This window comes from Archocentrus centrarchus, chromosome 12 (genome assembly GCF_007364275.1).
Source record: "Archocentrus centrarchus isolate MPI-CPG fArcCen1 chromosome 12, fArcCen1, whole genome shotgun sequence".
Lineage (NCBI taxonomy): Eukaryota > Metazoa > Chordata > Actinopteri > Cichliformes > Cichlidae > Archocentrus > Archocentrus centrarchus.
Window position 1 is genome coordinate 122,007 of NC_044357.1, and position 21,081 is coordinate 143,087.

The 21,081-nt window shown below is 42.1% G+C and overlaps 1 protein-coding gene across 1 annotated transcript in view; it reads left to right on the forward strand.

Annotated features, from left to right (window-relative positions):
• The window catches only part of LOC115789688 (LIM homeobox transcription factor 1-beta-like), a 100,539-nt gene extending 80,455 nt beyond the window's left edge, over positions 1-20,084 (forward strand). The window contains exons 6-8 of the mRNA XM_030743208.1: positions 13,084-13,150; positions 15,666-15,830; positions 19,888-20,084. Of these exons, the coding sequence (XP_030599068.1) occupies positions 13,084-13,150; positions 15,666-15,830; positions 19,888-20,084 (429 nt within the window). The remainder of the gene's footprint in view (positions 1-13,083; positions 13,151-15,665; positions 15,831-19,887) is intronic.
• The last annotated feature ends 997 nt before the right edge of the window (positions 20,085-21,081 follow it).

Genomic DNA, 21,081 nt, shown 5'->3' on the forward strand with positions numbered 1-21,081 from the left:
GCATGCAGCCTGCAGTAGCCAGGAATTGAACCACTGACGTTCCGATCAGTAGGTGACCTGCTCTACCTACTGAGCTACAGCCACCCCCATCAGGTAAAGTACAGGTATCTGTACTTTACCTGAGTATTTATTTTTCTGGCTACTTTTTACATTTACTGCTCACATTTTAAAAACAAGCTTGTTACTTTAGGTTTTACGCATCTGAGAAATGTTTGCATTTCCAGTCAGTGTGGGAGCCGGCTCCTGATTGTGAGTGTTTTTTTTTTTTTCTTGGAAGTCAAACAGACACCTTACGCGGTAGAGGGAGAGGCTCCTGCAAAGCTTGCTTGGAGACCGGAAAGAGCTAGAGGAAGTTGCGCTTTACATAGAGGCTACATGCCAGAACGGTGAGGAAAATAAGTGACAGAAAACATAAAGGACAATAAGTGTCCACAGTTTGTCACACAGTGTGTCTGCTAGCTAAAGGAACAGCTGCTGTATTTACAGGGAGAGCAAAAAATGAGTGATAACTTCACACAGATGGAGAAAGATGTAAGAAAGAGGTAGAAATGTCCTCCAAATAGTTACTTTTACGTTCTTACTTTGAGTACTGTACTTTTTTACTTTTACCTGAGTAAAGATTTGTACCAGTACTTCACCTTTTACCAGAGTAGTTTTTAAAACAAATACTTGTACTTCTACTTAAGTACAGAATGTCAGTACTTTGGCCATCTCTGGGGTGGACATATGGCTGTTGTAAATACTTTCTTAGGTTTGAGTGTCTCTGCATGTTGTGCCTTTGGTTTCTGTCGGACTAGGTCTCTCGTAATGGTGTTGGTTTCTTTTAGGTTTCCAAAGAGTGAGTGTAATATCTACTTGACTTTGTTTATTTACAAAATAGACAAAGTCCTTGAACTTCACTCTTTTCTTTGTTTGCTCTTGCAGGTTGCAGGCATACTTTCCCCAAGCTTCTTTGAGTTTGCATGGATGCTTATTAGCCAGTGCCTTTATGTTAGCTGTATTGTCCAAATCTTCCACATAGCTTGCATGTATCATTGTGTTGGAGCAGCCTGTAAGGAATAATGCAAAGGGCTGTAAAGCAGTGCCATCTTCTGGTCTGATGATAGGTCAATCCAAGGCCTCCTTTATGTAGGCTTCTGCTATCATGTAGTCATCACCAAAGAACTCCTTTAACATTTGCTTTACCTTTAACATTTGATACACAGCCTGTTGAAGGTTATGAAGGAAGACACCTGAAACATTTTAATTAAAAAAGTAAGACTTTTAATATATTAAATATAGTAATATAGTAAAAAAATAATCCCTAACAGTTCCATGTGAATACAGCTTTTAACCACTTCATGTCGTTGTCCACTTGTGTACTGCAGCAAAAACTGTAGGTGGTCAAGGATGTCGCTAGTGTTGCCTTCAACTCCACGTTCAATGGATCTTATGAAGGATTTATATTGAAGTGAGCCACCCCTGAATATTGGAATGGTGAGATCTGGCAGTAAGGAGGCCTTGTAATTCCTCAAAAGGTACTCTTGCTAAGTAGTAGCCTGGCATCAAGTAATGATCTTTCATTGGTTCTTTCTAGTGCTAGGCTGTCAGGCTCTGGTCTATTTTTAAACTCCACCTCTACCATGAGTAAGACTCCGTGCTGTCTGCACAATAGGTTTAATATCAGATGAAGGCGCAAATAGCTGTGGTTGCAGTTGAATGGCTATATTCCCCTCCTTTTTGATAGACTGTTTGACACTTCCAGTGCTGCTGCTGTCTGCATATGTGTTGTCATATCTTTTTTTTTTTTTTTTTTTTAAGCCTGTCATGTCTGGTAGATCTTGCAAGCAGAACTGTTATCTGAATGCGTTGTTGTGCCAAACATATTTGCTATTTCAAGATGAGCTCTATAGGTTCTCAATAGGCTCTTCTTGTTGATGTTTTAACCCTTTATTTTATTTATCTGAGTTATTTTTTCACATACAATGTAACAGCCAGAGCTGACAGGCTGAAGAAGAGGAAAATAAAGAGAAGAAAAAGGGAGAGAGAAAGGGAGCAAAAAAAAAGGGGAAAGAGCACAAGTCTATTAATCAGATAGTTCATCACTTTAACATATAAAAAAATACTATCAATACTTGCAAAAATAAATTTGTGTGTGAAAAACAAAACTAACAAAGCATGTTACGCACACCAACAATTTTGTTGAGTTGTGATTGAGTGGGCGTTTGTGTCTGTGTCATGTTTGTGTCTGTGTCATGGAACGTACTTACCAATGAGGGCAAAACGCTGCAGCTTCACCCATCAGAAGCCAGAGGCAGGTATGGATAGCCCCCGGAAACCCAGGCCACCAGCAGCCCACCAAGAGCCAGGAAGACCCCCGGCCACTCAGTCCAAAGACAACCGCACACCTACCCCAGCAGACGGGAGAGGGTGGTCTCAGACGGAGCCCCCCCAGTCGTGGAGCAAGGGCTCCAGGGAACCCAAGGCGATGAGAAGCCAGCCCCCCCCCAGCGGCCAGCCCCCTGCACTGGCCGGCGGCAGGGCCCCCGGGCCCACGGCACCCAAGGACCGCCCGACCCTCCACAGAGCCCCCCCCCACGCCGAAGAAGCCAACGCAGCCCCGCACCGCACCCCCAAGGGGGGCAGGCCAGCACCCACGCCAGAACATCCAGCCCCACCCAGGAACCCCGAGGCACCCCCATCCCAGGGGGGCAGGGGGGAGGAGGCAACCAGCAAGGAGCGGCCAGGAGGCGAGGCACAAGGCCCAGACCCAGGTCCAGCCATACATACAAACACACCCACACACCCGTGTACACATTTATACACAGATACTCATACATGCCCATACATACTTACCCACACACAGATATGCCATACATACACATTCACTCACCCACCCATACTCACGGAGACGGTGACAAATACACAAAGACACACATTCATCCATAGCTACCCACCCTCTGAAGGCGGGGCAAGTGGAAACCACCCCAGGGCCAACAGCGACCCCAGGACGCCACCAGCCCGGTCCCCAAGGAACCACCCGACCCCTACCCTGGGCGAGACGCAAGAAATCGGGGTGTAAGATGACCCATCCACCCCTCCTCCTCCCCAACTTGTAGGTCTATGTGTTAATGTTTGTGAGTGAATGAGGTGTATAGGGTGCAGTTAAAATTGAGGGGACAGTTATGCCACAAGCGCCAACTGTTGGTCGTCAGTGCTTGTCCACACTGCCCCCCCAAAACCCTCCATGTCTAAAGTGCAGATAAAATTTGGGGACAGACAGTGACGAGGATCCGAGTGGGGCCACCTCAGCGGCCCCACCTCATCAACCTCTGAGTAACATGCCTGCCCCAAAGGTCCTATGTGTATCAGGTTGTAAGTGTGTATGTGTTGTGAGTTATAATGACTAAAGTGCAATTAAAACGGAGAGGCAAGTGGTGGTGCAGCTCTCCACGTGGCCTCTCCATCCTACATCTGTGAGTGATGTGTATTCTGTGTGTGTGTGTGTATGTGTGTTTGTGTATGGGGAGGGGGGGGGGGGGGGGGGGGGGGCATATGACCAGGAAGAATCCTGGAAGAAGAGAGCCAGCTGTCCGCTGGCTCAATAGGCACCCCGACCTCCCACACCCCAGCACAGGGCAGGGGGAGGTGAGCCCGGGGCCGCGGTGACAGCATCCCGGAGCACTGCAGCACCCGAGGTTGGCGCCCTCGCCCCCACTGCAGAGGGCGGCCCGCTCCCCCTAGATGCCCATTCACTCAACAATAGACACAAACAGGCGACAGGACAGGGCATGGAAATGCAGTGCCCAGTCCCCCCCCAACCACCCCACCGCGGCCCCATCCCCCACCCCACCCCCCTGCAATGCAGGCACCCCAGGGCCCCAAAAGCGTAGACCGGACATCCCGACGTCAGGCCAACCCACCCCACCCGGTGGCGCGGCCGGGACAGCAGAGGCCCCCCCCGCGCCAGGGGGGACCCACCGGGAGCCGGCGCGGCCCCAGTGTCGGGGCCCCAGACCCCAGCCCCCAAGCCATACAGGGAAGACCAGCCAACCGACCGAGGGCCGGCACCACCCCCCCAAGCACCCCGCCCACACCCCAGGACCGAAGGCAGCATCATCCAAGCCCCCACCACCATCAACCAGGACAGGCACACAGACATCACCAGAAGGTCGCCCCAGGACTCCAGTCTCAGGAGGCTACCAGCTACCTAGGCATCCGGAGTCCTCACCCACCCCCCCACAAAGCACATCAGGAGCAGAGCCCGCAGCCCACCACCCCCACTAAGTAATGGAGCTGAGCAGTGGGAACCAAAGAGAGTCAAATTCCTCCAATTTGTTTTTAGAAGAAGCAGACATTCTCTCTAAACTAACATGATCTACTAATAAATTTCTGTACTGAGTAATACATAGTTTATTTTTTGTCTTCCAGTTCATGAGGATCATCTTCTTAGCGATGCACAAGGCAGTAAGAACTATGTGTGATATATTTAACTCCATAATTAATTCACTGACATCACCTAAGATGCATAGTCTGGGGGAAGTTGGGATACGACAGCTAAACCATGTGGATAGATCTTCACAAATCCTCTGCCAAAATCTCTGAACTGGTACACAAGACCACAGAGCGTGTAAATGATTATCCTCTGAATTGCTTGTACAGTGGGTGCATATGTTTGAGTGTGTAAGGCCCATTTGGAACATCCTTTGTCCAGTGTAGTATGTTCTATGGAGAATCTTATATTGTACAAGTTGTATTTGGGGTCTTTTAGTCATTTTGAAGATATTTAAACATATTTCTGTCCATAAATTTTGATCCAGGTTGACAGAAAGATCACGCTCCCATTTTGCGATTGGGAGGGAAACTGAATCATCAGTTTTTATTAATAATTTATATAATTTTGATAACAATTTTGGGGTACAGAGGTTAAGAAATTCTGTTACCCAAGTAGGCATTTCTAGATTCAATTGATTAAGGTTAAATCTTCCCTGTAGGACGGACTTAACTTGTTGATATTCCAGAAATCTACCGTTGCCAATTCTATATTTTGATATAAGTTCTTGGAACGTGATAAAATTTCCATCTTGGATAATATGTTCTAAGTTATTTATACCCTTATCACGCCATAACGGAAAATTCAGCATTTTCTTTTCTGACAAATATCTGGATTGTTCCAAATGGGTGTTAGTTTACAGGGGATAAGTGAAGACTTAGTTATTTTTAAAAATTCCCACCAGGCTGTCAGAGAGGTATTTATACTAAGGACTTTATAGCAGTTATGATGTTTAATACTGGAACTAATGAAAGGTAGATCTGAGATTTTTATTTTTCCACAAAACGCCTGTTCTAGATCCAGCCATGGGTTGTCTAATGAATTGGATTTGATCCACTTTGAAATATACTGCAATCTACTGCTTAAGAAATAGTAATAAAAGTTTGGTAATTCTAGACCTCCACTGTGTTTTGGCTTTTGTAAAGTTTTTAAGCTTATTCTTGACGGTTTGTTTTTCCATAAAAATTTTGAGATGTTTGAATCTAGTGACTTAAACCAAGGAAGAGTAGGTTTATTAGGGATCAATGAAAATAGATAATTAATTTTTGGTAAAACCATCATTTTAATGGCAGCAACTCTCCCCATGAGTGATATAGGTAAACTGTTCCAACGTGTGAGATCATCCTCTATTGTTTTTAATAAGGGGATATGATTTAATCGTACCAAGTCTGAGAGCCTGGCGGAAAAATTTATGCCTAAATATCTAATATTTCCTGACTTTAGTGGGGTCCTAGAGGTTCTCTGGAAATTACAATTCAGAGGCAAAACTGTTGATTTACTCCAATTGATAGAGTAATCAGATATAGATGAGAACTTATCTATCAGTGTGATAGTCTTCAAAAGAGAGCCTTGTGAATTCCCAAGGAAAAGTAATACATCATCAGCATAAAGGCTAAGTTTATGGTCCATATTTTTAGTTTGAATCCCTTTAATATTTACATTTTGACGGATTGCTGCTGCTAGCGGCTCAATGAAAATTACAAAAAGAGAGGGAGAGAGTGGGCAGCCCTGCCTAGTGCCCCTCTGCAGACTGAAACTTTGTGAAATGAGATCATTTGTCCTAACACGCGCATTCGGAGAGCTGTGTAGTGTTCTGATCCAGTTTATAAAGGATGAACCGAATCCAAATTTTTGTAGAACTGCTAGTAAGAATTTCCAATTTACCCGATCAAATGCCTTTTCTGCATCTAAAGACATGACTGTCGTCTCTAATTTGTTAATAGAACAATAGTCTATTATATTTATCAGTCGACGTGTATTATTGGCTGAGTGCTGACCCTTGATAAAGCCTGTTTGATCTGGATGTACAATAAGTGGAGTAATACTTTCTAATCTTTTGGCAAGGGCTTTGCAAATTATTTTAAGATCTACATTAATGAGAGAGATTGGCCTGTAGCTGGATGGGAATGTGGGGTCTTTGCCTGGTTTAAGAAGCAGGCTAATGTTAGCAGAGTTTAAGGTTGGAGATAAGATGTGATCATTCTGAATCTGAGTTACCATTCTGAAAAAAATGGGAGCTAGCTCAGACCAAAATTCTTTATAAAACTCGGCTGGAAAACCATCTGGGCCTGGGGCTTTATTATTTGGGAGATGCTGTAGGGCTTCACTAAGTTCAGACAATGAAAGAGGTAAATCCAGAGCTGCAGCCTGGCTGTCATTTAGTTTTGGTAGATTTATATTATTAAGAAATTCTTCAATTTCAGTATCAGATGGGTTAATCTGTGGTGAATATAAGGCTTCATAGAAGTCTTTGAAAGAGTTATTTATTTGTTGTGGGTCATGAGTAATAATACCAGTCGAGTCTTTAATAGAAAAAATAGCTGTTTTTTCTTTATTCAGTTTTAATTGCTTGGCCAGGAATTTTCCAGATTTATTTCCATGCTCAAAGTTTTCCAAACGCAGCCTCTGCAACATAAATTGTGTCCTTTTATCAATTATTTCATTTAGCTCCAGTTTCAGTTTCCTCAGGCTGATAATTGTATGTTCTTGTGGTGAAGCGGCATAGGCAGTTTCTAAAGATTTAATTTTTTGTTCTAATTCTAACACAAGTGCTTTTTCTTTATTTTTCCTATGCGAGCAGTAAGATATTATTTTGCCCCGCATTACTGCCTTTCCTGCTTCCCAAAGAACACATGGTGATATTCCTGGAATATCATTATATTCTAAGTATGCTGACCATTCCTTTTTGAAATAATTAATAAAATCTTCTTCTTTAAGTAATGATGTATTAAATCTCCAGTTCCTGATTGGTGGTGTGACTCTTTTCTGTGTCAGAGACATAGACACCGGTGCATGATCGCTAATAGTGATAGGGTGAATCTGAGTGTCTGTGATATCCATCATTATGGAGCTGCTAACTAAAAAGTAATCTAAGCGGGAATGAGATTTGTGTACTGGTGAGAAAAAACTATAATCTCTCAGAGTGGGGTGATGTGAACGCCAAGCATCGCAAAGACCAAAATCCTTCATGTACTGTTTAAGAATGTCTGCAGACTGCCAGTTCCTCTGACTCACTGCTGTACTGAGCCTGTCAATATCTGCATTAAGTACCAGGTTGAAGTCTCCTCCTATTACAAGTGTGGTGTCAGAGTGATCTGAGAGTGAAGTGAACAAAGCATGAAAGAAGGAGGGGTCATCAACATTTGGTCCATATATACTAGCAATACATAAATCTGTATTCTGTATAGATAAATTAAGTATTATAAATCTACCTTCAGGGTCTATTGTACTGTTGCTAATGTTAAAGTTTATCTTCTTGTTAATCAATATAGCTACACCTCTTTGTTTGGAGTTATAGCAGGCTGAGTACGTGTGAGGGAACTGTGGAGAGGAAAGAGTGAGCACAGATGTTTTGGACACATGTGTCTCCTGTAGAAAAACAACATCTGCTTTTAAGTCTTTTAACCGATTAAAAATTTTTAGTCTCTTTTCCCTCGAACCAGCCCCGTGCACATTCCATGAGACAAATCTGAGTGTGCTCATATTTAAACTAACTGATGGACTGTTGTGTGCTCACTAAAGATGTGTGTGTGTGTGCACATATGTTCTGTATGTTGGCGTGTGTCCTTTATATTGATGTGTGCGTGTGTATGTGCGCTGTATGTTGGTGTGTGTGCATCTGCGCTGTATGTTAGTGTAGTAAACTGTAGCATTGTAAGTGACGTAAACATATTGCTGAGTGCAGAAAGAAAAAAGACGTGTAAAAAGTGACCTAAGTGACATAAGAATGAAATTAGATGAGGGGAAAACAAAACAGAACAAACAAACAAACAAACGATCACGGCACTATGCTGACTCGTCGGCGTTAATGGTACTACTTAGACAGATTTAGACTATTTAATGGTACTGTTTAGATGGTTGAAAAAAAAAACTCAGAAAAGAACGTTAATATGGACACAGATCACCTGATCGATCAGTAGAGCCATGGCGTGGTGTTTTTGTCTCGGTAAAGCTGTCCGTTCACATACAGTTTGTCCACGGCGATGACAGCCCGGGAGCCTCCCTGCATGAACTTCTTCCGGATGGGGAATAGGCCCTTGCGTCGCTCCAGGATCTCCTTTGGAAACTGGTCGTTGACGCTGAAGTCCGTCCCTCTCAGCTCCCGGCCGCGGCTCTTCACCAGCTCTTTTTCTTTGAAGTGTTCGAATTTGGCCACGATCGGTCTGGGTCTGCGTGCTCCGGGTCGCTTCCCTCCCAGGCGGTGGACTCTATGGAAGGCGATGGTCTTCACGGCGTCCTCCGGGAGCTTCAGGTGAGTTTGGATAAATTCCTTCACTGTAGCCTCCGGGTCCTCCTCTGCCTTCTCCGGGATACCTGAAAACACAAGATTTTCTCTCATGCTGCGGGCCTGAAGCTCGATAATCGATTCTTTAATTTTCTTATTTTCTTCTGAGAGCCGGGTCGTTTCCTCGGTGAGGGAATTCACCGACTCTCTGAGGACAGCGTTTTCAGCAGCCAGTGTTTCCACCTGATGCTGGCTGAACTCGACTGACTCCCGCAGGGCCTGAAACTCCTTGTGGAGGATTTCAACCAGGGCCAAGCGGGCGTCAAAGCTGGACAATTTGTTATTAATGGACTCCAGAATGTCCACAATATTGGTGGTGGGTGGCGAAGTTGCCTCTGGGGAATCTTCGGGGCGGCTTCTTTTTGTGGACGGCGTTCCTTTGCTGGTGGAGGGAGTCGGCGTCTTGTCTGTTTTCCCCATGACGACTCGCTCAAAACACCCGTCGATGTACCGCAGCAAACTATCCAGGTCCTCTTCACCGTCCTCCAGATTGTTGAAAATAATTTAAGTTAGGCTAAGAAACTACCTATATTTTTTAGTTTTAAGCCTGTCTAGTTATAAATTGGCGAAAAAAAAAGGCTAATCACGCAAATGTTTGCTGATAGAGTCACGCCGCCATTAACGATACTGCCGAGATTCACAAAGTCTCGCGTGACTACAGCATAGTCTCCGTGACTACCTCCTCCTCTCCGTGACTCCTACCTCCTCCTCCTTGGGTAATCACCACAATACTTCATATCTTTGCAAAACTTGCATCTGACTCAGCAAGTGTTGTCTGCATTACATGCATTTACTTTCTAGCCTTTATTGCAGCTTCTACTCTTTTTTGTTGTGCTTCAAACTCTGCCTCATGACATTTTTCTTAAGCTTGCAGTGGAGGCTCCCTCCTTTTTTTTTCAGAATTCCACTCAGCCTCTTCCTTTTCTATTGCTAGCTTCTCCTGTCTGCTTATGAGATGGGCAGTAGATTTGGATGTTGTGGCTTTACTATCTGCAGGTGTTACCTATTTATCACATTCTTCAGCCTATTCAGACCGCTTTATGACCTCTTTCATCATTCCTCAGACTTCCAAAAAAAATCATGCATTAATTTATTTATTCCAAACCAGAACTTAGGTTACATAATTCCTGCTGCAGACTACTAAATTTAACATGCAGCTTATTTTTTACAGTGTTGACATTTGCATCATCATCCATTAAATGCTCAATCAGCTTCTCAAAACTCATTAGCTGGGATAACTTGTTCATACATGCCTGCAGCTGTCTAGATTTGTGCTCCTCTACAGCCTTCTCAGTCATTTTTATAGTTCGTTTTTTACTCTTGAGCATGGCTGTAGCTCAGTAGGTAGAGCAGGTCACCTACTAATCGAAAGGTTGGCAGTTTGATTCCTGGCGGCTCCGGGTTGCCTGCTAAAGTATCCTTGGGCAAGATACTGAACCCCAAGTTGCTCTCCAACGCAAGCGAATGTTAGACAATAAAAGCACTTAGCTTAGTTATATATGGAAGTGCTTGTATGAAAGGGTAAATGTAAACGTATTGTATAAGCACTTTGAGTGCTCAGATAGAGTAGAAAAGAGATAAGAACTTGTCCATTTACCATTTACTCTTGTTCATCCATAATATTATTGTCCACATCATCATTCAGCCAAACTCAGCTTCTTTATTTTTGCAGCACAACTAGCATGACACAGCTTTATGTTCAAGCGCTACTTCAATTAATGATTTGTAAAAAACTTAATGAAAGTTACACCTTACTTACACTTGCCCTTCCTCCTTTCCGAAACACCATAAAACCTGAGTCCTTCAGTCCATTTCCAGTAAGGTGCCAACGAATGAATAATGAATAATCCATGCAGAGTGTGTTTTTTGATTAAAATAAGGGTTTCCACACAATAGATCTTGGTTTTATGCTCTCAATAATTTCCTTGTTGTTATCCACATTAATAAATGAAGAATCCATAGGACCAGAGCTGGCCCAAGCCTTGAAGGGACCCTAAGCAAAATTTGGGTTTCCCCCTCATACCACTTCATTGTCCCCTGAGCCTAAGCATTATTAATCCTGGAGAGTTGAAGTTGAATATTAAACTTTTGGGATACATTGCTGTTTCAGTCTCATGTTTCAGTCCCACTGAAAAATAATGCATTTCAGTATGATAAACACTGTAAAGTTTTGTCATGTCCATGACACTGAGGGGAGTGGGACAAGTATCAGTGCATGCCATATCCAATCTAGAGGGCATTTTTAGGAAAATGTTAAATCACATTTGTTTGACCTGCTTTTGGATATGTTGGACATGCTCTTTTCATCCAAAAGATGTATATTTATGCATAACTATGCAAATGCACCTAATTACAGACTAGTAAATAAGCCATTGGTAATTCTATGAATAATACTTACTCAGCATACAGAATTGCTCAGCATCAATGGAATAATATTGAACACAAATAGTAAGTGGGCCCAGTGCTACAAGAAGTGCAGGAAATATGTTATTACCCTGCTATACCACAAAATGGCATGATGGCAGTACCCCAAGACCACAAAGGCATAAAACTGAGGTCTACTAGTGTAGCCATGCAAACTGACCACAGCGTGAAAACAAGAAAACATTGTCACCACAGGAACTGTGAATAAACCAGTCGGATTAAACCTCCCACAGATGACAAATGCAGTTATGTCTGAACATGTATGCATGAATAAAACCAAGATGTGCCCAGCTAGCATGTCCCATGTACTGAACCTTGTAAATGTTCAACAACTCAGACATATAAGAGTCATAATTCTTGCAATGTGGCAGGCAGGACCCAAACACAGGACTCAGGAGGCAAAGCGTGAACTCAGAAATACAAAACTTTATTACTGCTCATCAGGTACAAGGAAACTAGGAAAGCTCAACTGGAGCAAATGAGTCAACAACTAGGAAAACTCAGGGAAACTCAGAACCATGAAACTCACTACCTAAATGAAACGATGTGACAACGAACAGGAGGGCACAGACGATGAACACATATGAGGTAATCAGGGAGATAGGACACACCAGCACAGCTGAACAAGACAAGGGGAGTAAAACTGAATACAATACAAATAATTGTCAAAGTAAAACAGGAAGAAGACATGGAAACAGAAATGCGACACAACACAGGGAAGCAGACACACAGAGGAACAACAACACCTACACTAGAAGAACAAGATCATGACGGGTAACTAAACACATTGGGAGGACTACAGCACAAGGAACAGAGACCAGGACTAAATACATTTAACAGGAGAATAAACCAGAAACAATAAAATGCCAAACAGAACTGGCAACACAGGAATCCAGAGAAATGAAAGAAAAGATTAAATAGAAAGTAAACAACAGCCAATAACAGAACTCAATAAAATTAAACTAAACTGAGGATATAAACAATTAAACCAACCGGGAATAATCAGAAAAACACAAAAATTCAAAACTGCAAGAACACAGGATACTAGGAATCAAACAGTAACCGTAAACAATACAAAAATGAAAGTCCTAAAACTAAAACTGCTGGGTCATAAACCCAGGACCATGACATTAAGATCAGAGCAGAATGTATATTAACTAGAAACACACAGAGGATGGTGACACAGGCTGACAGGTTGCTATTGATTTTTATGATGTTGTCTTTTGTCCTGTCTCCCTTCCCTCACCCCCAATTGTTTCCTCACATTTTTTAGGGCACACTATATATCAGGCTGAGATATGCCAAGTTTTCAGCTAATTGCTCTTTCAGAATCACCTTGTTGGAACAAAAGTATGCCTGACAAACTTTATTTTTGGCATTTTTCATAGATTAAGTGGTGTTTTATCCCATCTAGTGGGCAGAGGCAGAACATGAAAAGACATCTATTTACCCCAAGTCCCAAGCAGCCACAGAAAAAACTTTTCAATAAAGAATAGACATGTTTATTTTTCAACTGTTTTACAAACACAGAAGTACAAAACAATGTGACAAGCTGCAAATAATAAAGTGCCTAAAGATAAAATAAATAATGAATTGGTTGGCTCTTTAAGTATATCAAAAGAAAACCTTCGAGAAAGCCTGGAGAACCTTTCCTCAACATCACTTTAAAAAAAATTAAAGGAAAGTTTAGGTCCTTAGAAAAAAATACAAAAAAGTTAAATGGCTATTGAATAGACTTTTGCACAGTATTGTGTGCATGTTTTTGTGTGCACACATGTGTTCTGTATTTCAATATCTGCCCATCAACCATCCACCAAGCTGTTTACTATTGATTTATTTGCAGATGAAGAAGTTAGCCCGCAGACAACAGCAACAGCAGGAGCAACACGCCAGCCAAAGATTAGACCAAGGTGAGGATTTATGTATTTGTATTTCCAGTACATTCTTTGCTGCTTTTCTCTAATGTAGCAAAAAGAAAAGCCCCATCACTGATTTCCTTCTGCATCCATGTTGCAGAAGGAAATTCTACAAGGGTATTACACTTCTAATATGTCCTTTAGAATTGTAATGTAATAACAGTGATTACTGGAAGTTAGGTAATTTATGAATAATTTAGAGAAACAGCTTGAAATATTATATTTATTATTGGAACAAAAAACTCTAGAGTCCCTCTGCAAACACTCTTGGTTTTGTATGTTTTAACACAAGTCCCATATTTTGAAACCAGAATGCCATCTCTGCTGGTAAATGTGTTTTTCCTATGGCAGAGCTATAAAGCAAGAGTTGAGATTCTCTCTCTCTCTGCAGCATAGTTCCTCATGGCTAGCGGGCTTATTGCCACTGTGGTCTCACAGCAGATATGAACAGACAAGTGTCTCACTGCTTTGGCAAGGACTCCCTCTATCTGTCCAGGGACTTCTGGCATGCCAATATTGGCATGGCAGCAGGCAGTTTATTATAGTGTAAGCTGCTGCTATTACTCAAATGAGCTAAACAAACCAACAAATGGAGGTTGTTTGAAGTTGTTAGCTGCTAGATAATGAGTGAGACAACTTTAAGATCAAACCGCCATTCAGCTTAGATAATTTGATTTATCACTTGATTTTTAAGAAATAGTTTGTTGTACAACACTAATGTTTAACATTGTGCACTGTCTAAAGACATGCAGGTGAGTCAGTCAATAAAGATGAATTGGACATACATTTTAGACAAGATATTATAATGCCCCTGCTTAAAAGTACCTCAGGATTTGAAATGCACTGCAGCCAGATAGTGTCCCTTGTGGTAATGCATGCTTCTGTTAAAGATGTATAATTAATCTTTACTTCCCAACTGAATCAGTAAGTAGTCTCTGGAAGACTTCTTCTGTTACAATGACACCTTAATTGACCCTAAAATCTGAGCTATAATTCATTGCCACGAAAATAAAATTTAAAAGAACATATACATAACTGAATTTGAAATCATATGCTTAATTATAATAGATTTAGAAACATGAACAGGATAAGCGGAAGTGAATGGATGGATGGATATGATACATGCAAAATATATTAAGATACTATTATATACTTATGGGAAACCAAAAATGAGAAATGCTGTAACCAAACATCACATTATTACTAATACTAATAATGTGATGTCCGTGAGTCCTTATTAGACAATACAGGCTATAATTATATAGAATGCCATATTACAATCATTATATTTGTAATAGTGAGACAAAAGAGAGTACCACGTACAATACATTTGGGCTTTATTTATCAGATCTAATCTTTGTTGTAAATACCCTAATATTTTGCATTGTATACTATCTAAGGCCATGCAGGTGAGTAGGTCAATAAAGAAACTGAATGAAACAGACAGAAAATCACATCATAGTGTTTCATTTTTATTAACTAAAATCAAACTGCACTGGATTACATTTGGTTTCAATTTAACATGTCCCTCCTAGTGTGGGTTTTGTGCCAAGTCCTGTAGGTAGTCTTGCATTCTTTAAGCCATACTCCCGTATGATAGCATTTAAATAATGTCAACATTTTCATGTTTATGTTCATGTTTATAAAAGAAAAAACTGTGAACCATGAACCCAGATTCAATTTTATATCTGTTTTTACTGACACTGTATTTGTCAGACTGTTAACTGATGCATTTCTTTTGGTACTAGCCCAAGCTTTTGTCTCATTACCATAAAAAGTGTGACTAGTTTTTTTCTTCGCCACTTTTCGTATAGAATGTGTATTGTGGTGTTGTACTGTGTATATCTGACCCCTAATGAGTTCAGGCACTAAAATATCTGCATGAGTGTGTATTATAATATGGAGGCAAGGTCAGACCATGTCCAAACTGAGTCTCCCAATATTGCTCAGATTTTGTGTGAAGACTGCTTAAAATTTAAATGATGCTGAAAGTTTTTTTTTTTTTTTAAGTATGTTTGTTGCCTAAACTGAACCAAACTATAGCTGAATATACAGGAGAGAAAAGCCAGAATATAAACTTCTCTTAGGAGTCTGCACTATTGATTTGTTTTATTGGTAACTTGTGATAATTGCAGAAATAAGCCCCTAAACATTTACCCCATAAATCACTGTTTTAAAGGAGCCCTCTCTAACTTTTGACTGGATACCTCCAAGTGCAAAGAATCCTGCTTATTATTCTTTTCAAGACCCTACACTAATCTAGATCTGCAGATCCACTCAAATCAAACATCTACTACCTTCATCTAACACAGTCATAAAATACAAAAGTCAAACTGATGCAGTTTCACAAAAATTTGTAACTAATGTAATATCTGAAATTCAAATTCACACAACTAAACTATAACATGTTTCATATCAGTGAAGACAGGTGACTTGCAATTATGTGTGCATGTAGTATACAGCTGGGAGTCATAATCTTGTTTTCACTTGTTGCTATTGACTCTTACAGAGGTGATATCAAGTTGTATGGACCATCTGTTCAGTTCCTACTCAGGGCCTCTTCCTCCAAACCAACAGCAGCTAGTGAGCATTGACCACAGCACCTATAACAATGACCCCTTCCATCAGAGCCTCACCCCACCACAGATGCCTGGTGACCACATGAACCCCTATGGTCAGCATCATACTCCGCAATGACTGTACCTGTTTTGCACTATTTACTTTGTTTTTTGTTGTTCTCTGAATTCTCATGGTTTTCTCATGTAACAGTAGAATGGAGGCAATTGTGCAAATATTCAGTGCTTTCTTGACTAGCTGGGGCACTTAATCACATTATTGGAGTATATTGTTGTTCTTTTGTATTAGGCCATGTTAAATTCTATTGAGCTGTATTCATTTAGCACCAAAACACGGCAACTGTATCCATCCATTTTCTTCTGCTTATCCTGGGCCAAGTCGTGGGGGCAGCAGTCTAAGCAGAGAAGCCCAGCCCTCCCTCTCCTCAGCCACCTCCACCAGCTTATCCGGGAGAGTGGGGGGGGGGGGGGCGGGCTTCTCTGCTTAGGCCACTGCCCCCATGACTCAAGAGATATAATCTCTTCAGCATGTCTTGGGTATGCCCCGGGATCTCCTCCCGGTAGGATATGCACAGAACCCCTCACCCAAGAGGTGCCCAAGAGGCATCCTAGTCAGATGCCCAAACCACCTAAGCTGGCTCCTTTTGATGTGGTGGAGCAGTGGCTCTACTTTGAGCCCCTCCCAAATGGCTGCAATCCTCAACTTATCTCTAAGAGAGGCCAACCACCCTTTGGAGGAAGCTCATTTCTGTCGCTTGTATTCGCACGCTAATTCTTTTTGTCACTACCCAGAGCTCATGACCATAGGTGAGGGTAGGGACGTACATTGATTGGTAAATTGAGAGCTTCGCTTTCAAACTTAGCTCCTTCTTCACCACGACAGACCAGTGCAACGTTTGCATCACTGCAGACACAGCCCCGATCCGCCTGTCAATCTCCCGTTCCCTTCTCCTGTCACTCATGAATAACACCCCGAGATACTTTAACTCCTCCACCTGAGGCAGCAACTCGTCCCTAAGCTGGAGTGGGCACTCCACCCTTTTTCAGCTGAGGATCATGGCTTCAGACTTAGAGGTGCTAATTCACATGTCAGCCACTTCACACTCATCTGCGAACCGTTCCACTGCAAGCTGAATGAAGCCAACAGGACCGCATCATCTGCAAAATGCAGAGATGAGATTCTGAGGCCGCCAAGGCGGGAGCCTTCCGCCACTTGGCTATGCCTAGGAATTCTGTCCGTAAAAATTATGAACAGAATTGGTGACAAAGGGCAGCCCTGGCTACAGGAAATGAGTCCGACTTATTGCTGGTAATTCTTTCATTATTTTCATTATTTCTTTATTTAACCAGGTAAAACCCCATTGAGCTCCAGATCTCATTTTCAAGAGGGACCTGGGCAGAAAATCTGCAACACAACAACCTGGTTATACAAAAGTAAAACAAATTAAACCATATACACAAGTTTAAAACAAATTACAAAACCATTTAAAAGCAGTGACACAGACTAAATGATCGACCAATATGGACCAGTATGGGCAATATGGACCAAGCTCTAGCTGCAGTTGTACAGGGACTGAATGGACCGCAACAACAGGCCAGACACCCCATACTCCTGCAACACCTCCCACAGGATACCCTGAGGGACACAGTCGAATGCCTTCTCCAAGTCCATGTAACACATGTAGACTGCATAGGCAAACTTCCACACACACCCGTGTGTGCGTGTGAAGAGCTGGTCCAGTGTTCCACAACCAGGATGGAAACTGCATTGTTCCTCTTGAATGCAAGGTTCAACTAAGGGATGGACCCTCTTTTCCAGTACCCTGGCATAGACCTTACCAGGGTGGCTGAGGAGTGTGATCTCCCAAAAGTTGGAGTACACCCTCCGGTCTTCCTTCTTAAAGATGGGGACCACCACCCCAATCTGCCAATCCAGTGGCACCCACCAAACTCTTGTTGCAAAATATTGAATTATCACTGAGATGAGGTTAAAAAGTAACAAGGCAAATTTTCATTCCTCAATTTTCAAATTTAGACTCGCCAACCAGATTTAGCCCGGAAAACAACATTCACTGGTAAGAAAAATGACAAAAGAAAAACTTCTGACAAACCAGAGTCTTTGGTTATGGCCATGAGGTTCACTAAATCTTGTTAATAATTCAAATCTTTCTTTCAAAGACATGAAAATTGCAACATCATGTAAGTGATAGTGATCTTGTTAAAACAATTCAAGAACTGATATGAAAAGACACATTTACAGAATTCATTCTTTCAAGTCTCAGAAAGGTAATTCTATTATAGCCAGTGCTATCAGTGACATCCTAAAAAATGTAGGAGTGCTTAACGTCTTGACCCATATCTGATGCCAAATTGGGGATTTTTACCCTGTTTTGTTTCTGTTACTTTTTAATATCTGTATATTAGAAGCTCATTACACACTTGGGTTTAAAACCAAAAAGAAGGCATTTAGGAGGCATTGGTGGATAGTGTATAATATATTTAGTGAGTATCTCTCAGGACCCTCCTCCTTGCCTCACCCCTATTTTATTATATTATGTATAACTAATAGTATCCAAGTGTTGCAGCATTAAAAAAAAAAGAATGATCCATCAAGTTATAATTTATATCCAGTTAGTCTAATAAAACAGAAGTAGCAGTAACTCACTTCCCTGCAAATAAATCTGTGAGAACATGTACATGTACATGTACAACTACACATGCACATACACAAAACCAACCATGTCTGATTTCTTATTCATAACTCAGCAAAAAAAAAAATCCAAAACCTTTGACTGTGATGTCAGCACTGGCAGAAGTATTCTCAGATTTTCAGACAGCTCCAGACAAATAAATGTTATCATTACATTAAGTTTACATTAAGTTGTTTAGTTTTATTTTGTTTTATTTTAAAAGCTGGATCAGTTTCACTGACTTTTGTTTTGAGATGGCATCAGCACGCTTATGTTTCTTTTTCTAACTTTGCTCTATGGCAAACAGCTTTTGGCATGACCAACTAAGGAAGTTCCAATGACACCATGTCTGTCCATGACAGACCAGTCCAGCTGTGTCAGGGCTCCACCCCTTCATGCTACCATGGCTGGCCAGCCCCTCCCTACTCATTCTCTCTTTGTTCTGGTTCTCAGGAGTAGATTGTCGAACGCAGATTTTCTGGGTTCACTCTGGATTATACTAAGTCCCCCAAAGGAAGTGTGCTTATAGTTCTAATATTGCTTTGCGGACAGTAATTGTCTCAAAGCAAGCTGTTCCTACAGTTAGTGAGTTGGCCAGTGTGTGTATAACTTGGGCTAATCTGTAAGGCTCAGCTAGACCACAAACCATGTTAGTCTTAGGCTAGTATTAGCTTTTTAGCTGTCTGCAAATGGTAAATGGACTGGATCTTATATAGCCCTTTTCTACTCTAGCTGAGCACTCAAAGCACTTTATACAACACATCTGCATTTGCCCACATTCACACATACTACATACTACAATGGTTGCATTGGAGAGTACCTTGCCCAAGGATACTTTGGCATGCAGACTGGAGCAGCCAGGAATCGAACACCAACCTTCCAATTAAAAGATGATATGCTCTGCCTCATGAGCCACAGCCATGAGGCAGAGGAAATAAATAGTATTAGTGTTTAAATTAGCTTGTTAGCTGCATTGACTAGTGTGACTCAGGTCATGGCCAGCTGCCTCTCATAACTAACTCAGATGTAACCCTACTGCAAAGGCCAGTTATGAAGTTTACATAAATTTAGTCATGCCATTATGAGCCTGGTCTAGCTCAGTCTCACTATTTTTCAACAACCATGGCAGTATCTCATTCCCATGCCAAATTGTCAAAACTGAAGGGCAAAGAGATTGTGGCAAAGAGGCTGTTGTTCTGCATAATGTGCTGCCTTTATTTTGGGTAGGAACCACTATTCAGTGTGAATTGCCTTTGTGTGGTGTGTAAAGATTCTGGCTTTCCTGGCTGACCCACAAGGGTGTCCCCACTATACTGTGATGCCAGAGAAAGTCCAGCCAGGACCCCTGTCTATCAGTTGTTAGTGCTATGACTTGATATCCATCAACCGTGAGCCACCATGAGCAGGGTGGATATGATGAAGAAGTCTCTGGAGGGGCTCCTCAACTGACACGAGGGTGATCCAGATGGCAAGGAGGTGGATAGCGATGCCAACTCTGGCCACCTTGATCTACACAACATGGAGGAGGAGGATGACCCCACTTTCCAGGCCTCCATGTTGTGTCAAAGTTCTACCCCCAGTGGACAGGTAGACTTGTATGAGGTCTGCAAACAGGCAGTTGCTAAAGGTGGACATCTCATGGCCAGCAGCCCAGGATGCTGAAGGAGCTAAAGACCATATAGCAAATTTTATCGACAGTCCCTGCTTTCACAAAAGCCACATGACTTATCATCTTTGCCCTAAGTGTCTGTGTAGATTCTCAGTTATCCAGGTCATAGTAGTCTCTGGAGCTTGAAAAAGGCGACTGGACTTCTTTTTGTTTCTTGAAGACGTTTCACCTCTCATCCGAAAGGTTTCTTCAGTTCTCAACCAAATGGTGGAGAGACCCAGGTATTTAAACCCCTGTGGGCGTAGTCCCCTGGAGGTGGTTATGACCCTCTATTGATCATGTGCTTGAACACATGTGCCCAGGTGTGAAGGGGGCGTGGGTCATATTTAATCAGTGGTTTCAGTTGAAACCAATTTAGGACTTCGCTCCATTGTTTCCTGTGGCCTATTGAGGTCACTGGAACAAAGGTGTGAATGGGGGTTGAGACGTCTGGGAAGGGAGCTCAGGACAGCACTGTAAGCGGGGGAAAGTTGGTGACGTAATCCACCTCCTCTGTCTTCAAGAAACAAAAAGAAGTCCAGTCGCCTTTTTCAAGCTCCAGAGACTATCTTTGCCCTAACCACACATTGATTTCAGCTTCCTCAAACATATCCCTATCCAGTAAGATGGACTGTCGCGCCACATCTATTTATCAAAGGACATATAAGAATGCAGCACAGTCATTATGCTTCCTTAACACAGTCACACTACTGTCTGCCTATCAGGCAGAGATTTTGGAAGATATGGGCAGTCAGCTGAACTCAAAGTCTCCAAACCTTGTCCTCTGGTTTAAAATCTGTGCCTACGCTCTTCCAGGGGAGCAGTGAAAGGTTGTGGTAGTGTGATGGGACAGAATCTGGTGAGAGAGCCTTGTGGTTAAATCAATAGTGATGGAAAATCAATCAGGGATCCTCAGAAGGCCGAAGTTATAGATGGAGCATATGACCTCACCAAGGATCTTTTTGGCTGAGCTTTGGAAAAAATGAGAGAAACAAGCAATCACAGGAAGCA